Below are 19,830 nucleotides of genomic sequence, written 5' to 3'. Positions count from 1 at the left end.
CTAAACCAAGTCAATATTTAGCTTTCCTTAAAAAAAAATATACAGAATTTGTTTCCTTAATCTGTTTTGCTTTTTAATTTTATTTTGATTTCTTTTTTTTTAATAAAATAATGAATAGAAGATTCTGATTGGTTGAAGAGGAAGAAGTGAACAAGAAGGTTCACTCATAAGTATTTTTCTTATAAATATTACCATTTTGAATTCAATTCACAAAGATCATGTAATGCGAGAATAGTTCGCAACAAGATGTCTCTATATATGTAAGTATGTAACTAGATTAATACCCGTGCTAGAGCACGGGTTGAAAATCATTTTATTTATATGGTAATTTTTATATAAAATATAATTTATGTGATTGTTTTTAAAAGTTTTTTTGGATAAACCTTTATTCAATAAAATCATATGATAAATATGATAGCTTGAAAAAACACACCTATTTTGTAAGTTTTAAACACACCTATAGGTGTCTTTAAAAACAAAATTGGTGCTTTAGCACGGGTTCTAATCTTAGCTCTAATACACCATGAATTTTTGTAGGGCTTAAAACGGTTTTGCATTGTAAACTGAGAAACTATTGTCATTTTTATATTTTTATGAATATGTATTCTGGTGAAATGAGATTTGCATGTTTTATATTGAAAGTTTAGAAGATTGTCGTTAAGATTTGATTTTTAATTTCAGAATAAGATCTTGGAGATGTGATCATCTTGTGTAGATTTTATTCTTTTTTTATGCTTCAGAGTATCTTTTTATTCTCTTTTAAAAACATATTAACAATGTTGTATAGCAATCAAATCTGCCGAAAATAAATTTGTAAGATTGTGATTTTAGATGTTTGGAAAGAATGTGGTGTAGCTTACAAATCTTCCGAAAATAAAGTTTGTACGGGATAATACAAATTCATTTAACAGTTTGGAATATATTCTCTAGCATGATTTTCGGAAACAATTAAGGTTGTAACCAGTTATTATTTTGTAACTAATTAATATATCATTTAATCTATAACCTATTTATAATTAACTTATAAAAATAATAAAGTCTACAAAATAATATTGTGTGTACTTTATTATATAGGGGATGTTTTCTCTTATAACTTATAGATTATAAGCTAAGTTTCTATTTCGGTTATCAGCTTTTTGATTATTTTTTAAACGGATGCATCTAATTTAGACATGGTTTTTTATTAATATAATTTAAGAGTTATACAAAAGTTAAAGATATTTTTTTAAAACGAGGGAGTAAGTTTTGATGACCCTTGTTAGTTTTGGTGAAACTAGATTACAAACACATACAAATAAAAAAAAATCCCAAACTATGTTACTTTTTCAATTTTGGGTAACATGTTTTTTTTTTGGGTGTTTCTCTTTCGTAGTTTTTTTTATCGACAATCTTCCTCTTTTCGAATAGAGCCGAAGTCAGTACTTTACAACTGTTTACTTTTACCAGTAAACATCTTTGTATTTGTTAGTATAAAGACCTAGGCCTCGAGACAACAGAAAACTTTTGTACCAAAAAAAAACTCAAAACTCCATCAAACAATTCGAAAGAATCAAATTTATTTAAAGAAAACTTCCTCTAAAACAATGGAATCCCAAAAAAGAATCTCCAAAAACCGTGTTTCATATCCTTAACTTAGAATCAGACGTTTTTTTTTTCAAATATGGATTAGCTAAAACTAGCGTCTCCTCTAACCTCTATATGTACCCATATCCACACATCTCACTTTTAAACAATAATCACCAACGGGAGGAAAATAAAAAGGAACAACAAAAATGAAGACATGTATGATAATCTTGTTGGTGATTTTTAGCATCTTGATTGCAGGAGGAGTTGAGGCTAACGGAACCAAGAGGAAATATCTGAATCTCAACCCATGTTCACGTCCTAATCCTCCACCAGGATGTCATCCTCACCATTCCCACCACAAACCCCGTGCCCCGGTTCACAAATATAGCCGTGGCTGCACCAAAATCAACCGATGCCGCCGACATCCGTAATGGCTGTCCTAAGCATGAGATCTAATGACATGTTTTACCTAACATATGCCACCACATAAGTCATATTATGTATGGTATGTTATGTGTTTCAAAACATTTCACAGGATTAATCTTCAGTATTGGCGGTGACATGCTCACGGGGGTTTAATTTGAACTTTAATACATCCATGTGTCATATAGTAACAATTTTTTTTTTACGAAGCCAAATAATAATTTGGTATATACAATATATATCTATATATATATATATATTTTTTATTTAACAAAAATATGTAATGGTCTATTCCCACCCAAAAATATATATATATGTAATGGTCTACTATAACGAGGTATAAATTATTTGATATATTTTGTCTTCTTTTATTATTGAATCGAAATGTCTATTCTACATAGGTATTATTAGGTCGTTCTTAATAAAAAAGAACCCAAAATTCACAACATGAAGCTATTAATTAGAGACATAAGATTTTGTTTATTCTCATCTTCCAACTCAAGCATCAAATCTGTTAAAAAGCAATGAAAAGCTAATCATCTTTTTCTAAATTCATAAGCTAAGACTGGGTCTACTATAATTCAAAAGTATAAATTCAAGCTAATTCAGGTATACTGTGTATGTAACACCCGTGTAATAGTTTTTAACAATGAGTTTTATAACAAAAATGTATTGGCTCGCCTTTAAAAATTTTGAGTTTTTTTTTGAATAAAACCAAAACGGAACAAAGCAAAAATTGTATTAAACCGAACCGAAATACAGTTTTAACCGTAAATCAAGAAGGCTAAAAATCAGATACAGCTTAAATTAGCTTGAATTCATTGAATTTGACATTTTAGGAGATTGGTGGAATATTAATATTTTTTTTTAGAATTTAAAGACATTTGAGTGTAGTTTTAGGTGATTTGGTTATTTGTAAAGATTTTTAAAAGAACGTGATTTGGTAGAATTTTATGATTAAACTTTGGGTGATTTTAAGATATTTTCAAATAAAATAAAAAGAGATCAAGTCTTTCTTTCTATTTCAACGTCGTGACTTGTATTATGCTTGGAAGAGACGAGAGAATGTACAAGCTTAGTAATCCCACCAAGATGATCCATCATCCAAGCCTATATATCTAGTCCAAAAGCTGGCATCGTTGTCAAGACACCATTGACACCATTTCAAGAGAGCTCCCCTACTACTACTAGCTACATCAACTCTCAGTAAAGTAATTCAAAATTAAATTTTTAAAAGAAGTCAAAAATGTGACCTTAGAAACTTGAATATATTTATGGAATTGAAATCTCCCTTTGAAGCAGGTCAATACCAGCATTCCTCACGGTACCAAGATCATCATCACTATTTACTCATCTTCTCAAGCCAAGCATGACCATCCGGTTGAAGCATGAACACGGGCATGACGTGTCCCGTTGGCTCATCACACCTAGCATCATCCAACGCCTCGACAATAAGCTTCCCATGTGCATCTTCACACAAACGACCAACGAAGTAACTAAGTAAGTCGGATACATAAGCTTAGCTCTCCACACGCCTTCTGGTTCGCGCTTTTTTCTTCGGCGAGCATTTGCCTTGTCTTGGCCGAGATCATTTCCCCTTTCTTGGGCAACCTCTCGATCTTCACATATATGTCGGCTTGCACAGGTCGTACAACCACCAGAGGTGGTGCATGAGAGTCGACGACTAATTTAATTAGGGTTCTGATTCGCGGATGAATCAACGACATCAACAAGATTGAGCAACAACATCTTTGAGCTGCATGTTATCTAGCTATGATCAACTGGATTGGCTCCTATAAACAAATTTGAGATTTTTTGATAGAGCAAATCATCTTTTTGAAAGTAATAAGTATATATAATGGAAGAAAGAGAAATGGGTCTGAAAAAGACGGAGCCGAGAGCCCATTCGAATCTATGGCCTCAAACGAAGTCTAGGAGGGTTGATTCCAGCATAGGCAAGTCTTGGAGAAGAAGAAGACTTGCCTCTGCCGTAATCAATCCTCCTAGACTTCGTTTGAGGCCACAGATTCCAATGGGCTCCTGGATCTGTCTTTTTCAAACTCATTTCTTTTTCTCTGCTTATACTTATTACTTACAAAAAGATGATTTACTCTATCATTTTTTCTTCACCTTATGTATTTGAGAGAGAGAGACACACATACAGAGAGAAAGTGAGAAAGAGAGAGAGAGTACTTGCGAACGCAAGTTGCAGAGATGGAGGCAAAGTTTCTACAACTGATTACCTTTCAGACTCCCTTCTTTTTTCTCTTTAAATCCTTTTTTTATCTTCGAGGGTGTGATTTTGTGAATCATATTTTTCTACTAGAAATAGGAAAGAAATCTCCTAGAATCACTTTCAATAACTTTTTAAAAAGTTTATTTTGAATAACATAGGATATGAAATGAGATTTCTATCATTGATTAAATAACAAGAGATTTGATTATTATAAATTTCTAATTTTAAATGATTTCTGTATATTTCTGATTTAATAACACAAGATTTTAGAAGATTTTTAAAAATTATCAATTAAATAACAAGGAATTTTAATACTACAAAATCTTTTAAATATCAAGTTCGATACACTGTCCTAAGTTGTATTGATCTTTTTGCTTCAATCTTGAACCGGAGTTTTTATTATACAGTAAAACCTCTATAAATTAATAAGGTCGGAACCACGAAATTTTATTCATTTATAGAGGTTTTAATTTATCGATAAATTAATAATTATTAATTTATCGATAAAATAATAAAATATTAATTTATGAAGAGATTTTTTCAATTTCATATTTTTGACCATTTTTTTATTAAAAATAAAATACTTTGTTATAATTCACACTTTTATTAAATTATCTTAATTTATAATTTTGGCTATCGTAATATGATGGATGTCAATAGTTTACTTGATTATCCAGGTGAAAATGATAAATGTTTAGAAGTTCAATGTTTAGAATAAATCGTTGTTACTATCCTTCATGATGAAGTCCAAGAAGATATTGCGGTATCTTTAGAACCAATGATTTGTAAGGAAGCAACTATCGCGTCTAGTATGATCCACAATTTTTTGATGCAATGAGAAAGATTATAGATGAGCTCAAACAAGAATGCAAATTCGAGAATAAGCAAACAACAATAGTCATATTTCACTAAATTTTGATATATATATATATATATTTACTTTATATCATTATTAATTTATGATATTTATGGGATCATATTTTTACATAGGATTTCAAAAAAAAGTATTATGTTATTATTTTATCGAATTATGTCATTTTTTACACTGGTCCAACTTGGGACTAGAAAATTTTATTAATTTATAGTAAGTATTAATTTATAGAGGTTCTACTATAGAGATTTTGAGAGACGTGTCGGCATATTTTATGAAAGAAAAAAAAAGTCTATCTAAACCCTTAATTGTACCATTACATAATTTACACATTTACGTAAAATCGATCTCTGAGTATCCAATAATCAAAAGAAAATAAACCTCTTTTTTTTTTTTCTGGTCCACGATTCTGATTTTGGCCTCCCAAATGATTCAGATAATCTTACAAAACGGGCAATAAAATTAGTCAAAATACATAACTTAATTTCCTAATAATAAGGCCTTCATAACCCAAAGATTTGCATTTCAGATTTGTTACCAAAGAAATTAAAGAACCATCACCCACTCGTGTCTCAACTTTATTCGTTGATCAGATCAGAAGAAATATATATATACAATCACCACGTCATCGACCGCATGCCCTCGTCGTGTCTCCGCTTACTCAACAAAACGTATCCTTAACTTTCACGGACGTCGCATAAAAGCTCTGACAAAACACACAACACAACCGAGGGAGAGAGATTTGTAATAATCGAAAAAAAAAACAAAAATCATGGGGAAGACGAGAGGTGTATCCGCCGTGAACGTGGTTTTCGGGTGGCTAAGAAAACAATCGAACAAGGTTAAGATAGCTTTAGGAATTACCATCTCTTTGATCCTCGTCGTGCTTTTGAAATTCACCGTTCATAATGACAATCACTTTTTTATCGCATCCGAGCTCATCCACGCCACCGGAATCTTGATCCTCATCTACAAACTCGCCAAAAGACTTGCTCCGGTAATCTCTATAATCAATCTCTATCGTTTTATCATAAAGAGTCTATGTCATTTATATTGTCACAATGTTGTGGAATCTTATAAGCTTTTTTTTGGTTTGGCTAGTGAACATTTATGTTTATATTGTGTCAATAATGTTGTGGAATCATATACGTTCGTATTGGTTTTGGCTGATAACAAAATTGTGATTAATTAGGTCTTTCTTTAAAGTCTCAAGAAGTGACAGCAATATTTCTTGCTGTGAGATTGATATGTAGCATAAACTTCGAAGGTGATATCCATACAGTACTCGATTTCGCCACCTTGGCTTCGACGTTATGGGTCATTTATATGATTCGATACAAGCTGAAAGCATCTTACACCAAGACTCTCGACAATTGCCACAATTACTATGTGGTAATGCTTTGATTTAAAGAGTGTGAAAATGTTGTTTGTTATTCGATTCTCTCTAGATGATTTCGTAATATATGTTTCTCGCTTTTAATGTCTGCCTACCAGCTTGTACCATCGGCTATCCTTGCTTTTGTTATTCACCCGAGTACGAGTTATCCTTACGTCCACCGTATCTTGTGGGCGTTTTGCGTTTACACGGAATCTGTCTCTGTTCTGCCTCAGCTTCGATTGATGCAAAATGCTCAGGTCAGATGCTTTTGACATATCTATGTATGTTTTAATTGTTTTTGATCAATGTATAGTTAGCAGTTTAACCAATTATAATGGTCTTGTGGCTGAGTATTAACTTCGTCACGTTGGTTGATAGATCGAGTTACACTCAGTTCACTTCTATGTTGGCCATTGTAGACGTTTTAAGTGGCAAGAAAATTTGGTTTCTTGCAAGCCTCGGATTAGTCTAGACTTTAGGCCAATGTAGACATTTTAAGTGGTAACAAAACCTTGTTTTCTACAAGTCTCTCGGGATTTAGTTCCAAAACTTATCCGTTTATAAAAATATCAAGCTTAACATTTTCTAGAACAATCATTTCAGATCATAGAGCCTTTCACAGCTCATTACGTTTTCGCTTTAGGAATCGCTAGATTCTTGGCATGCGCTCATTGGCTTATCCAGGTAAACTTCTTTTTTTTTTTTTTTTTCCCTTAAATCTATAATTAAGCTTTCGTGCCTAATCAAGTTTCTAGAGAGACTAATGTGGTCTGAAAAATGTAGGTCTTTGAGACTCGAGGACATTACCTATGGCTGATTGGAGCTGGTTACTTTTGGTTCCCGGCAGCTCTAATAGCTGAGATCGTTCAAACCTTCATCCTTGCCGACTTCTGCTACTATTATGTCAAAAGGTAATCGATTCGATCGTGCAAAAACTATCAAAGTCGTCTTTGGCAATGTCCTTGATGTGGATCTTAATATACTCTTTATTATTATATGTTTGCAGTGTTATGGAAGGTCAGCTTGTACTGAAGATGCCGGTTTAGATATATAACTTACAAATGAACAGAAAACATTTTGTTTGTTTTAATTTTTCAACTTAAGCTTACCCTTTAAGCCAAAGTAGATGCTCAAGAAAATAACCTAGAAAGGTTTCTTTCTTCCATTTCATGCTTTTTTTGTTTGTTTAAGAATCTTTTAGATAAGTTAATCATGGAGATGGGAGTACACCAAAATGGTCTTTTCTTTCAAAACTATCTTTTACTCACATTTGTGAAGAGTGTGGAGTGTAAAGTCGAATATTAGTTGAGATTGTACAACGACGTTTTAACCACCAGATTAATGATCTTTGACAACAACAACAAAAACAAAAAAGCAAAAAATTGATTTAACCTCGTCAAAACAAAAGAAAAACTAGTTTTAAAAATATTAAATATGTACGCATTTATTTTTCAAAATGTCAAATATTTCAACAAAATACAAAATACAGTAAAATCTCTATAAATTAAAAAAAAATCTCAACCAAAAAAATATCAATACTATAATATATTATTAATATATTCTGAAATCTGATTTAGGATTAAAAAATTTATTAATGTATTATCGAGGTAATTTATCAAGTTAATTTTAAGATATATATTTTTTCTTACTTTAACTTACAAATAAGTGAATGACCCAAAAAAAAATAAAAAAAACATGGGGAGGAAGAAGAATTATCTGGTACGCACAAGTAGCCAAAGTACAAAACTAACAAAATACATAAACTCTACAAAAGCCACTTTTTTTATTTTTTTCTACAGCTTTTTTTTTTTTTGTTCTCACGTCGCTCCCTCTCTCTCTCTCTCTCTCGTTTTAGATTCAGCTGTAAAACCCTAAGTAGAGCGCCATAGCCAAGCGAGCTTCCTCTGTGAGAGAGAGAAGCGAACAAGAAGATCCTCGCTCGATTTTTTCCCGGTTAATCGTCAGTTTTTTTTTTCTTCTTCAAGGTAAACTCTATTTTTCCTTCTCTGGCCTTCTGTTTCTTCACCGGAAACTTCTCCGAGCAGTGTCGCACTTCTCCACTCTGTTCTTTTACTTGATCGATTTTGATTCTACACTGTTTTAGTGCTTAGATCGGTTCTTTGTTTACTCGGATTTGTGCTTTGCTTTGCTTTGCTTTGTATCTTCGCATTTAGTGGTTTAGCCCCAGTTGTAGCGAACTGATAACAAAGACGATGTGGATCTTAATTGAATTTTGTATCTAGATCAGAGATCTCTCTTGTATCAGTTTTTGTTTTGCGTCTTTAGAAGATGAGATTGAAATGGAGTTACTGATTTGTAAGGTGGTGATTTTGATTTTGATTGCAGGGGAAAAAAAAAAGTAGGCTATGGCGATGTTAGGGGCACCGCAAGTTCCAACACCTGCTTGTACTCCAGATATTGTATGATTTAGTTTTTTAATTAGCAGATGCAATTGTGTTACCTTGTGTTGTTTTTATGAAATGTTTCAGTTACCTAGAAGTACATTGTTGTTTTTGTGTGTGTTTATAGGTTGGGAATGCATTTGTGCATCAGTATTATCACATACTGCATCAATCTCCTGAGCATGTTCACAGATTTTACCAGGAGATTAGCAAGTTAGGCCGTCCTGAAGAGAACGGTATAATGAGCATCACTTCTACCTTGCAAGTGAGTATACTGTATTATTTAGCTCTTTCTTTGCATTCTTGAAACCAAATGTGTTTTTTGCCAACCTTGTGGAAACATTAATTGTTACCAAAGTTCTATTTGAAATTGTGCTGAGTATGTATATATATCTTGGGCAGGCTATTGACAAGAAGATAATGGCACTTTGTTATGGTGTAATCAGTGCTGAGATAGCAACTGTGGACACACAAGAATCTTATGGCGGTGGTGTTCTTGTACTGGTCACTGGTTATTTGACGGGGAAAGACTGTGTCAGGAGGACGTTTAGTCAGACCTTCTTCCTTGCTCCACAAGAGACTGGATACTTTGTCTTGAATGATATGCTCCGATACATTGATGAAGCTGCAATCCTACATGGTAATCAGATTCCAGTGAACAACATCCAAGTTCCTGTCAACACTTACCAGGGTGAGTTGAACCTAGCTTTTGTATTAGCCTCGTTCAAATCAATAAATTCTAAGTTGTTTTTCTTTTAATTAGACTATGGTTTTTATAAGATTGTAAATATTCTTGTGCCTTAGACACCGCTGCTGTGAAAGACACTCCGAATGACCTTGTTCAGGAGAAATATGTCCTAGAGAAACATGCTGTTAAGCAAACCGAGGTGTTGTCCAAGAGCATTAATGGGCCTGAAGTGTTCACTCCCTCTGAAGATGAACAAGTATCAGCTACAGAAGAAACTCCGGCGCCTGAAATAGTTCATGAAGCTCCTATTGAAGTGCAGAAGGGTGGAGAATCTGATTCTAGGACTGGCGAAGTTCCAAAGAGATCTTATGCATCCATTGTAAGAAACATACATTTGGGTTGTATAATATCTCCTCTTGGTCAAGCTGATGTGATGTTTGGCTTCTCTACCCTCATGATTTGATGTCATTTATTTTTGTAACCATGATATGTAGGTGAAGGTTATGAAAGAGAATACTGCACCAATGTCTGCTTCGAGAACCCCAACAAAGGCGGAACCAAAGAAACAAGAAGAGCAAGCAATTCATATCCCTCTACCAACACCATTGTCTGAGAAATCAGATTCAGGAGCAAATGTAGCTGTGAATGAGAATGATCAAGATAGTGAAAGAGGTAAATGCGTTTTTCTGGCTCATAATGGTAAGCATGCTCAACTGCAAATCTTTCTCATTTCTTGTCTCTGTAACAGCTCTAGGTCCATCCATCTATCTAAAGGGCTTGCCCCTTGACGCAACACCAGCCTTGCTTGAGGACGAGTTCCAGAAATTTGGACTCATAAGGACCAATGGAATTCAAGTGAGAAGCCAGAAGGTTAGAGAGTCCATCTTTATTACTTCTTAACAGTTATAATAGTTAGTAATGTGCAGAGTAATTATTCTTTTGAGTATTGTGCGTTACAGGGATTCTGTTTTGGTTTTGTTGAGTTTGAATCCGCAAGTTCCATGCAAAGCGCTATTGAGGTAAGAACAAACGGTATTACTTCTGAACTTTTCAAGGCTCTGAACATTCTAGGCTAACTAAACTGTTATGGGATTTGCCAACAGGCATCACCTGTCATACTCAATGGGCACAAAGTAATTGTGGAGGAAAAGCGTTCTACTGCAAGAGGCAAGTTTGCTTAAATTTTTGACAGATGAGCTCTCAGGATCTTAAGACATCTATTTACCATTCGTTGTTGAAACAGGGAACTATAGAGGGCGTTCGTCGTTTGGTGTAAACACAGTCTACAGAAACGAAGGGGGAAGGGGTCGTGGGAGCTTTGTAGGTGGAAGAGGGGGATATGGCCGGACTGATTTCAACGGGTATGGTAATAACAGGGGAAACAATAGAGGAGGTTATGGAAAGCGAGCAAATGGTGACAATGGTGGGTTCCCGAGGGCCAATGGTAACAACGGACGTGTAAGACGCGGAGGTGGTGGAATTGATGCTAATAGAGCTACTAAACCCGTGGATGATGCTCCTCATGTGTCTGTTACTGCGTAAATGTGCTTTTGAAACAAGAAGCCCCATTGGTTTTAGAGAGTTTAGGCGGTAGATCTATGGCAACAAAAAAAAAAACACTATTATTCTCTTTTCACTGTGCCCCCATTTTGTTAATTGGAGTCAGAAATTTGAGAGCAAGAGAGAGAGTTTCGTCGGTTCTTGCTTGTCTATTTTTTCTTACTGCTAATGAAATCTCTTTCTTCATCTGGCTAATTCTAAGCTTACTGATTCAGAAAATGTAGCAAATCTTCTCGAGAGACTGATTATAATTCATAAGAGATGTTCAATTAGACAGTAATGAAACTCATAATACGATGTCATAGAAGCTAAAACAGCATAATGATGAAACATTATAATATATTTAAGCATTGAGCCTTTGATATAGGTTGTCATAGAGTAACGACAGCTATGAACAAAATACAGTATTCTAAACCCCCAAAAATATATGTATAAATAAACACACAAAAATAACTAAGTTAAAACATAAAACGAAGTAACGCAACGCATGCTTTCAGATTTTGATGGTAAATAAAACTTTCAGAGGCCGAAATTGCAAGCCTGAACAAATTCGAGGTCATAGTCGACGTGTTTGGTCCAAAGTGGTCGAAACTGGTTCATAGCTATGTCCAGCCACGGCTTCATGTTACCGTTGAAGTGTACCACTGCAGCGTTGCGAATCTCATCCATGCTAATGCTCGGATTGTAACCCAGCCCAAGCACATGCCATGATTTGTCCAACGGCTTTGTGGTCGAGTAAAACGTGATCAGTCCCGGTGGTAACGTTCCCAGTTTCCATAGAGCCCTGTTCTCGTTCTGCAGCAATTCAAATAAAACACAACACAAAGTCAAAAACATAACACAACGCAATCGCATGGTCAAATGGCGAAAACAAACATCAGAAAAGTTACCAGATTTTGCCAGTAGTGATACTCTTCTGTGCACTTCTCTCTTCTCCAAGCATCAAGATCAAAGAAGTTCATTCCATAAGCCCACGCACATGCTTTGGGATTAAACTTCTCTTTGATCAAAGGATGTGAGAAATTCATGTACTGAGCGTACCGATGGAACGACCCAAAACAAGTCTCTACAGCTCCATTCACTTTCCCATCCATATCAATCTCCCACAGCCCCGTTAAATCCTTCTGCACAACCACATCGTCGTCCAAAAACAGAATCCTGTGTAGTTTCGGATACATCTCGGGTAAATAAAACCTCAAGTGATTCAATATAGACAAATACTTGGGATTCCTGAACTTCATATTCGTTGTATCCTTCGTCGCATTCTCCAGCTTATTCTCGAAATAAAACTTCTGAAGATTAGCAGACTCCAACTGCTTCAACACAGGCACATAAGAAGAGTTCAAAAAAGTATAGTCCTCAACAGCTTTCACTTCCACATGAGCTCCTTTATACTCCTTGAGTTTAAACATAACCTGCATAGCCCCAAGATTCATCTTATCAGTCACGACATGAAACACATGCTTCCACGGCTCCTTAGCGTTCTTCACAGCAGAGTTCACAACCACTGAGGCCGCAATCACATTATCCGAAAAGATAGCGTAATGGTAAAGATTCGGATCTTCGAGCTCAGCTGGTCTATCTTTGCCTTCATCAGTATACTTCTCAGGATGAGCAATCCTCTCTTCCATCAACCTCATGGCAAGACAATGCAACCCTTTCGGTATCGATTTCGCAGCGATCAAACTCGAAAACGCACCTTGCTTCTTAGCATTAGTTAACTGTTCGTTAACCGCGAAAATCGTATCTTTCAGCTTCTGGATCTTCAGCTGATTATCAAAGGACTCTTTAGCTTCAGCAATCACTTGACGAGTCATCTTGATCCGTTCCTTGACTTCTTTCTCAAACTGCCTAAGCACAGATTCTTCAATGGAAGCTCCATCAGAATCATACAAAGCTCGGTACGTCGGCTTGTTGATCAGATCCGTGTAGTTCCTGGAGAGATCAGCGAAGATCCTAACGAGCTTCGAATTCTCGAGTTTAAGCTTCCTCGCGTACGAAGCATAAGCTAGCGCTAATGAACGGTGGTCATCAGCTTGTTTCCGGATCTGAATCAACCGTGGCCTAAGCGGATCCGATTTGATATCCAACATGGATCTTCTCATAGATCCGACTCCATTAGAGTACTCCACACCCTAAAAACTCCACGAAAAAAAATCAATCACAAATCTACAATTCAATCTCAAATCCAGCTTTTGAAAACGAATTGTTCGGGGAAGATTTGATAAGAGAGAGAGAGAACTTACGGGAAGAAGGAGATCAGATGAATCGTTAGATTCGGAAGCGAAGAAGAAAGAGAGAGTGAAGAAGAGGAAGAGTGCGATAGTGGCGGCGAAAGCTGTGAGTCTGATTCTGACTCCGTTAATCGCCGGAGATCCGCCGCCGCGTAAGAGTCGGTGGTGATTAGCCATTGGTGGGAAGGACGAGAGAGCACTTCACAGTTTCATTCAATATATCAATTATAGAGCTATTAATGGAGTGAGTATCTCTCACTAATCGTGTACGCGGCCAAACCAAAAAAATGTCGGTAGTAGTAACCATTATTTTCAACTTTTAAAAAATATTTATTTTAGGTGTAACAATTATATTAAAATAGTTTTGACTTATAACTTTGTAATAAATTTGCCTAGTAGTTCTACCAAAAAAAATAAAAAATAAAAAATTTGCCTAGTAGTGTGATTTTATATCAGATCTGAGATTCAATCTGTGTTGTTAAGTACCTAACAAAATGGGAACAAGATTGAATATAATTATACAACTTTTTTGACATTAGATTGCTGAATTCAGACTATGCAACTATAGATTATCTCACTTATAAAATGCTACAAGCTGGGATAAAATAACCACCGAACAGAACAAAAATTTCGATTTGGGTCGGCTTCGATTCTGTCAGCTAAACCGATCGACAGGATTTTAATTTTTTGGTTCGGCTACCCATGAATTTTGGTTCGGTTTGGTTCAAAGCAATCAGTTTTTCGGGTATATGTTTTTCTTAATAACCGGATTGTACCAAAACTAGACTAGTTTTCAAACTGAATTTAACTTATACAAAATAACTAGATTTTTTATTAATTAAATCGATTAAATTCAGTTTTAAAAATTAAAAATCTAAATTAACCTATAACCAAACCAAACCGACCAAATTTATGTTGTCTAATATTCTTGGTTAACCGAAACAACAGATCCAAATAACCGAAGTCCCAACCCTTCAATGGTAATGAAAATATACAACAAGTTTTACAATTTACACTTTTAAGAAAAATAATACAAAATTATATATTATAGATTTTCGTTTCATTTGACCTGAATTAACTTCTGCATATAGAACTTGCTCAAAACTATGGAAACTTACAAAATCATAACTATAAGTCTATATCTAGTTACTTATATATATATTTTTTATAGATCGAAATTATATATCAATACAAAGTTTATATTCATCGCCTTTTCAAGCTTTCTTGGAATGTTTGTTAGCATTGTAAAAACGTCCAATGCCTTTGAAAGCCTTGGATAGTTTGAGAAGGTTAGGTCTCGCAATTCCTAAATGCATCTTCCCTGTTGAGAACTTCAAAGCCTGTAAGCAACAAAGCTGCTGATGATCAATCACATCATCATCTTCCTCCTCTACTATTACTTCCTTCTCTATGCTCTTTGTCTTCATCATCGACTTTGTCTTCTTCTTGAGCTTCTTCTTATCTTCTTCAGTTTGATGTTTCTTCTCTGTTTGTGTCTCGTAAGTCTCCCACAGCTGATCCATGCCTTGTCCAACGTCAGCATTGTGTCGTTCTTCGAAGAGCTTGCAAGCCAATGTTCTCCTCCATTCTTTCTCTTTCCTCATTGATCCAAAGCTTTGGAGAGAAACATTGTCTTCTTCTTCTTCCTTTTTAGTGATCACTTCGTTTCTCTTCCCTTCTCCGAGAAAATCGCTAAGTTTTGGGAAATCATAACTTTCATGATTACTATCACCGACAAGGTCAACTTTTTGAGCCTTGGATTCTTCTTTTGTCGGCTCTTCTTCATTATCGAGGACAACGTCTCTTTTTGGTTTGACTTTATGTTCTTCTTCTTCTTCCTTTTCACATTTCTTGGTTTCTTCTTCTTTGTCCAAATCAATCACATCCTCAAACTTCAACGGTTTGATCTCAACGTGCTCCTCACGGGTCTCATCGGTCAAAGCTTCCGGCACCGTGCTCTCATGGCTACAGAATTTGTCAACAAACGTCAATTCATTCGAACACATCTCATTCTCGGACGCAGGTAATTCCATTGAGCAAGCCTCAACAACCATCTTATACGCTTCCAACTCCTCCAAGGACTTAAAACCCTCGTCGTCATTGACCTCAAACTTGTGTTCCAAGACACTTCCAAGCTTTTTACAAAAGGAAAAAAGGAAGCTTGGTTGTGTTTCTAGTGATTCAGAGTCAGGACAAGTGTCTTGAACATGCAAAGTACTGAGCAAGGCGAGAAGCAAGAGTGTGGTAGTTACAAAAAGTGGTGAAAGAAAAGAGAGAATCTTGAAGATGTAAGGTGAAAAGAAGAGCAAGTAAGAGAAATAGAAAGGGTGTGAGAGGATGAAGGAGCAAAGGAGATGAAAGTAAGAGAGGAGAAGAGAAGAGAAACCAATCTTCTTCCTATTTGGAGTCTCTTCTTGAGATGACAAGGCAAATTCAGACATGTTTGCAGCGAACCTTGGTGATTGGATGATATCAATGGCGACAAAGAAGGTTAAGAAGAACTAGCCAAGTTTTTTTTTCTTTTCTTTTGCTTTGCTCTGTCAAGAAGTGGCGTGACTATAAGAAAGAGATATGAGAGAGTGAGAAATGACAAGAAGAAAAAAAGAGAAAGCAACTTTTGAAAGTTACCTTTCCTTTCACCTGTTTGGCCATTTCAATAACCACCACCATTGCCTTTTTCATTTGCTCGGTCTAAATGTTTCTTACCTTGACCCAAAAAAAAAAGAACCCATCATCAACAGATTTATCAAGAACAATTACAATAAGTTCCAGTGTTCTGAATTGTGATCAAGTCCTAAGTAACATAAATTATCAAAGTTATGAACAGAGTTATCTTCAGTTCCATTGATAATGTCAAATGCAAGAGCCTAATTAACCAAACCGTCCTTATTCAATGTTATGAGTGTACTAGCGAACAACACATTCAATTATCTTTATCCTTAAATTAAAACACCATCAATCACGGAGATAGTTAGTTCATACTAATAACTCAAACCAAAGAGAGTAGTACTCTTAGTGGTTGCATATGGGAAAAACATAATGGGTACTCAAGTGTAGTTCATTATTAGTTCTTTTGTCTCTTCACTTTTTCTTTTCTACTTCTTCTAAATGGACCCATAATGGTTTTCTTCTTTTTCAGTCTCTTTTGTCCTTAAAAACTTACTTTCTACTAGCCGAGAGGTATCTTGAGAAGACTTGGTTCCAACTTTTCTCTTTTTATATCTCGTTTCTCTCTCCAATTATCCACTGTGATCACAAATTTAGTAAAAGCAAAATGGTTAGAGAGAGTGAGAGAGTGAGTGAAACTTAAGCAATATTGGAATATCTCATGGTCCGATGATCAATAGTACTACATAGTGAAAAGATTCTTGTTTTTTAGTTCTCAACATCTACCAACATATATGTAATGGCCTGTATTACGTAAATATTGTATTGTAAGCACGCATTACTAGTCATCGTTTTAATCTCCAAGATTAGAGAATCCCCCATTTTTTTTTTTTTTTTGGCAAACAGAGAATCCCCCATATGTTAGATCATTGCCACTAATACCGAATATAAGCAAACTTAAAAGTTAGCCATTGTCAGTTTGACTAGGCTTTCCAATATACAGAACAATAATTATGTATATTCCTCTGCTATAAACACTAGAAGAGCCATGAGGAAGGAACCATTTCCACGTATTCCCGTGAAATGGATTAGCCACGTAAAAATTTGAGTATCGAGTTGGAAAGAATCAATCCAAAATGCTAACAATTAACCTCAAAAATCAAATTGACTCACATAGAAGAGATATTTTGTTGAAGAAACCGTCCGTCGTTTTATAAAAAAATCCACTTTTTTAAAAAGCCTTTAAACATGTATATAAAAACTTAAACAAAATTTCTACTAATAACAAAAATTTTACCGATAACAAAAATTTTGATGTCCTAATCCATTGCTTCAGTTGCTTGACATGTTTCACATGCCTGAATCCGCAACATAGAATCGTAGTAACTCTTTCTTTCGGTGCTCAAACTTATGGATCAAGAAAAAAGAGATGTAAGACTAAAGAGCCTAGAGATCATCAAGTGTTGCATTAATAACAAGACACAACTTTTGAAATGTAATGTACATGGTTCTTAGATATGAGTGTTAAAAAATATGAAGAATTGCAAGTTTTGATTTATGGATACAAAAATCTTGCGGAAAACGTAGATTCGTCAATTTTGATTTCCATTGCTTGCAAACACAATCTGTGTTTGAAGTGTTGATAAAAATCACACACACAAAAAAAAAGAATTAAAAATAAACAAACCCAATAAAAACACGTAGGGGCGAATGTCTATTTAGAAACATCTGGGGAACGAAATGAAATTTATAGCATCTTGCAGGATCAGTTCTTAATTACAAAAGAGTAATGACCGGGTCCGGGTTTAGGGTTCAATCTCGGGTTTATATCAACCCGAATCAAAATACACCGTAACATTGAGAAATTGGAGTCGTCTCCTAAGTTCCGTGGCGTCACAAAAATGGCGTCGGGTGATCGGAAATCCCCAGAAGAACGAACGACTAAGCCGTTGTCTCCTCCGACTCCGATCGTGCAGCAAAATGGAACTCCGACGAGGCGTGTGCTGGTCACTTCCCTTTTAGCAGGTTTTCGCATTAACAATCACTTGCTTCTTCGTCTTTCTCTGGGTTTATTGTTACATTTTTGTTCGAACGACTAGGGTTTATGAGTGTACACACCTTTTAAAAAGACGCATTTGTGATTTTGGTTGCACAAATTTGATGTTTCCATAAGTATAATATTACTTTGAAGTTCGCTTTACAAGCTTGTTGTGAATGGAGGAATCCATCAATTTCATTGCTTATGAGTTAGGAAGATGACAACCTTTGGCTTGGTTTTGATTAGTTATTGGAAGATCATAATATAAGTCATAACTGTTACTGAGATGTTGTAAAAACGTTGTGTGGTGTATAGAGAGTTCAATAGTTTGATGACCAGAGCCTTTGGGGTTTTTGGGTTGGTTATTCTATAGCTTAGTTATTGTGTTGTCTGAGAAGATGTTCATGTGCAGGTGTTATTGGAGGAGGAGCTGGTTTAGTGTCTAAACACCGGAAAGCTCATCCAAATATTCCTACTGTTTACGCTACTAATTGTGCTATTGTCGCCGGTTGCTATTGCGGTACCTTATTTTCTTCTGATGTTCTTTTCCATATGGTGCTCTCAAGATTGAAACCGTGGACTGTAATGTCATATTACATTAACATTTGTTTGATTGTTGGTTTTGGTAGGAGCTCGTGAGTTTGTGAGAATAACTCGAAGATCAGAGCACGATGATTTAATGAACTCAGCTATTGGAGGACTTTTCAGTGGTGCTTTGCTTGGACGACTTCAAGGTTTGTGATCTTTATGAATTTCCATACTCCCTGAAGATTCAGCTGTGTTAATAATACTCTCAACTAGTCTACCATGAGAGTGCTATTTCCTGTTACAGTAAGAGATCAGAACATAATAACTCTGCCGTCTGAATCAATTAGAATGAATCTTTCATGAATACCTCTTTTACTCTTTAAGTTGTTAAGCCTGGGAACTGACATGCTTTTTACGATTGTGCCCTCTCCTCGCTAAATTGTTAATCTCCAAGACCATGACTCCTGTGACCCTTAATTTTATTTCCACTCTTTTGGTGTATCACAGGAGGTCCTCAGGGTGCGATACGCTACTCTCTAATTTTTGCAGCTGTGGGCACAGCATTTGATTACGCTTCCCTTAAAGCAAAACCAATGTTAGAGAGCTACCGTAACATGGAGTCATTCAAGTTACCTGAATGGTCTCCTATTAGAATCCTCGACGAAGAAGCCTTAGCAAAGAAGAAAGCTCAGGAAGAGAAGATATTCCCTGAAAGAGTCCTGGGCAAATTGAACAAGGAATAGTCTTTGACCAACTTAGATTATTTCTTTTCTTCTGAGGTTTGCATTCTTGTTTCTGGGTTTTGCTGTTTCGTGAGAGTAATTCTAGACCTTTTAGATGAGACTTGAGGAGGATTTTGTTTCCTTTTTTTTTGAGTTTCCTCAGGGGAAAAAAACTTTCTTTAGACACAAGAAAACGTCGTTAGTTGTATTCTGACCTACTACCGACTACCGTAAGCGTATTGATATACTTATGGCAAATAAATGTAAATTTGGCAAAGTATTGGAAGGCTTAAGCTTCATATTGTTGAAAAGTTTGGGTGTTTTCTGTATTCATAATTATGTCACACTATTTTGTCTTTATAAACATAATGGCTACTTCAACTTTTATTACTTTTTGGGAGCATGTTTGTGAAGATTTGAGACTTTTCTTTGATTAACATAGGTGATCCAGATTAAGTCCAACTAAATGGATGGATAAACCAACCCATCGCTAGGTTGTCAGCCTTCACGCTACCACATGTCCAAGTTTTTATGTTCTAGAAATTACTACAGTTGCAATTTATGGTTTGTTTTTGGT

The 19,830-nt window shown here is 35.4% G+C and overlaps 4 protein-coding genes, 1 long non-coding RNA gene and 2 pseudogenes across 6 annotated transcripts; 4 read left to right on the top strand and 3 right to left on the bottom strand.

Annotated features, from left to right (window-relative positions):
* Positions 1-1,725: 1,725 nt before the first annotated feature.
* LOC104789991 (protein RALF-like 25 pseudogene) lies at positions 1,726-2,345 on the top strand (annotated as a pseudogene).
* Positions 2,346-5,776: 3,431 nt separating this feature from the next.
* Positions 5,777-7,727, top strand: LOC104789981 (uncharacterized; annotated as a pseudogene). Its single transcript, XR_015595849.1, has 6 exons — positions 5,777-6,093; positions 6,289-6,488; positions 6,591-6,731; positions 7,078-7,158; positions 7,258-7,385; positions 7,481-7,727. The product of XR_015595849.1 is annotated as an uncharacterized LOC104789981 (transcript).
* A 442-nt stretch (positions 7,728-8,169) lies between these two features.
* Positions 8,170-11,310, top strand: LOC104789973 (nuclear transport factor 2). Its single transcript, XM_010515659.2, has 10 exons — positions 8,170-8,459; positions 8,821-8,894; positions 9,004-9,141; positions 9,279-9,567; positions 9,681-9,943; positions 10,059-10,236; positions 10,313-10,434; positions 10,524-10,583; positions 10,668-10,731; positions 10,808-11,310. The coding sequence occupies exons 2-10, from the start codon at positions 8,841-8,843 to the stop codon at positions 11,104-11,106; spliced, it is 1,467 nt and encodes a 488-aa protein (XP_010513961.1). The 5' UTR covers positions 8,170-8,459; positions 8,821-8,840; the 3' UTR covers positions 11,107-11,310.
* A 136-nt stretch (positions 11,311-11,446) lies between these two features.
* Positions 11,447-13,934, bottom strand: LOC104789964 (galacturonosyltransferase 8). The gene is made up of 3 exons (XM_010515650.3): positions 13,371-13,934; positions 12,015-13,259; positions 11,447-11,919 (listed from the first exon to the last, which is right to left on the bottom strand). The coding sequence occupies exons 1-3, from the start codon at positions 13,533-13,535 to the stop codon at positions 11,644-11,646; spliced, it is 1,686 nt and encodes a 561-aa protein (XP_010513952.1). The 5' UTR covers positions 13,536-13,934; the 3' UTR covers positions 11,447-11,643.
* Positions 13,935-14,421: 487 nt separating this feature from the next.
* Positions 14,422-16,178, bottom strand: LOC104789959 (uncharacterized). Its single transcript, XM_019228025.2, has one exon. The coding sequence runs from the start codon at positions 15,797-15,799 to the stop codon at positions 14,573-14,575; it is 1,227 nt and encodes a 408-aa protein (XP_019083570.1). The 5' UTR covers positions 15,800-16,178; the 3' UTR covers positions 14,422-14,572.
* Positions 16,179-17,537: 1,359 nt separating this feature from the next.
* LOC147949842 (uncharacterized) lies at positions 17,538-19,042 on the bottom strand. The gene is made up of 2 exons (XR_015561700.1): positions 18,899-19,042; positions 17,538-18,826 (listed from the first exon to the last, which is right to left on the bottom strand). It is a non-coding gene; the product is annotated as an uncharacterized LOC147949842 (long non-coding RNA).
* LOC104789952 (uncharacterized) lies at positions 17,806-19,564 on the top strand. The gene is made up of 4 exons (XM_010515625.3): positions 17,806-17,990; positions 18,416-18,523; positions 18,633-18,737; positions 19,039-19,564. Exons 1-4 carry the CDS (start codon positions 17,867-17,869, stop codon positions 19,272-19,274), a joined length of 573 nt encoding a protein of 190 aa, XP_010513927.1. The 5' UTR covers positions 17,806-17,866; the 3' UTR covers positions 19,275-19,564.
* The last annotated feature ends 266 nt before the right edge of the window (positions 19,565-19,830 follow it).

Source organism: Camelina sativa, chromosome 1 (genome assembly GCF_030686135.1).
Source record: "Camelina sativa cultivar CO46 ecotype springtype chromosome 1, ASM3068613v1".
In the NCBI taxonomy this organism is placed as follows: Eukaryota; Viridiplantae; Streptophyta; class Magnoliopsida; order Brassicales; family Brassicaceae; genus Camelina; species Camelina sativa.
This window is presented reverse-complemented; position numbering and strand designations above follow the sequence as displayed.

What these genes read in the sequence shown, in the direction of transcription:
- LOC104789964 (XM_010515650.3), bottom strand. Translation starts at nt 13,535, where the DNA reads ATGGCTAATCACCACCGACTCTTACGCGGCGGCGGATCTCCGGCGATT. An exon ending in CATCTGATCTCCTTCTTCCC is followed by an intron (nt 13,260 to 13,370) that starts GTAAGTTCTCTC and finishes TGGAGTTTTTAG; the next exon opens with GGTGTGGAGTACTCTAATGG. An exon ending in ATCACTACTGGCAAAATCTG is followed by an intron (nt 11,920 to 12,014) that starts GTAACTTTTCTG and finishes GAATTGCTGCAG; the next exon opens with AACGAGAACAGGGCTCTATG.
- LOC104789973 (XM_010515659.2), top strand. Translation starts at nt 8,841, where the DNA reads ATGGCGATGTTAGGGGCACCGCAAGTTCCAACACCTGCTTGTACTCCA. An exon ending in TGATCAAGATAGTGAAAGAG is followed by an intron (nt 10,237 to 10,312) that starts GTAAATGCGTTT and finishes TCTCTGTAACAG; the next exon opens with CTCTAGGTCCATCCATCTAT. An exon ending in CCATGCAAAGCGCTATTGAG is followed by an intron (nt 10,584 to 10,667) that starts GTAAGAACAAAC and finishes ATTTGCCAACAG; the next exon opens with GCATCACCTGTCATACTCAA.
- LOC104789959 (XM_019228025.2), bottom strand. Translation starts at nt 15,799, where the DNA reads ATGTCTGAATTTGCCTTGTCATCTCAAGAAGAGACTCCAAATAGGAAG.
- LOC104789952 (XM_010515625.3), top strand. Translation starts at nt 17,867, where the DNA reads ATGGCGTCGGGTGATCGGAAATCCCCAGAAGAACGAACGACTAAGCCG. An exon ending in GGTCACTTCCCTTTTAGCAG is followed by an intron (nt 17,991 to 18,415) that starts GTTTTCGCATTA and finishes GTTCATGTGCAG; the next exon opens with GTGTTATTGGAGGAGGAGCT. An exon ending in TGTCGCCGGTTGCTATTGCG is followed by an intron (nt 18,524 to 18,632) that starts GTACCTTATTTT and finishes TGGTTTTGGTAG; the next exon opens with GAGCTCGTGAGTTTGTGAGA.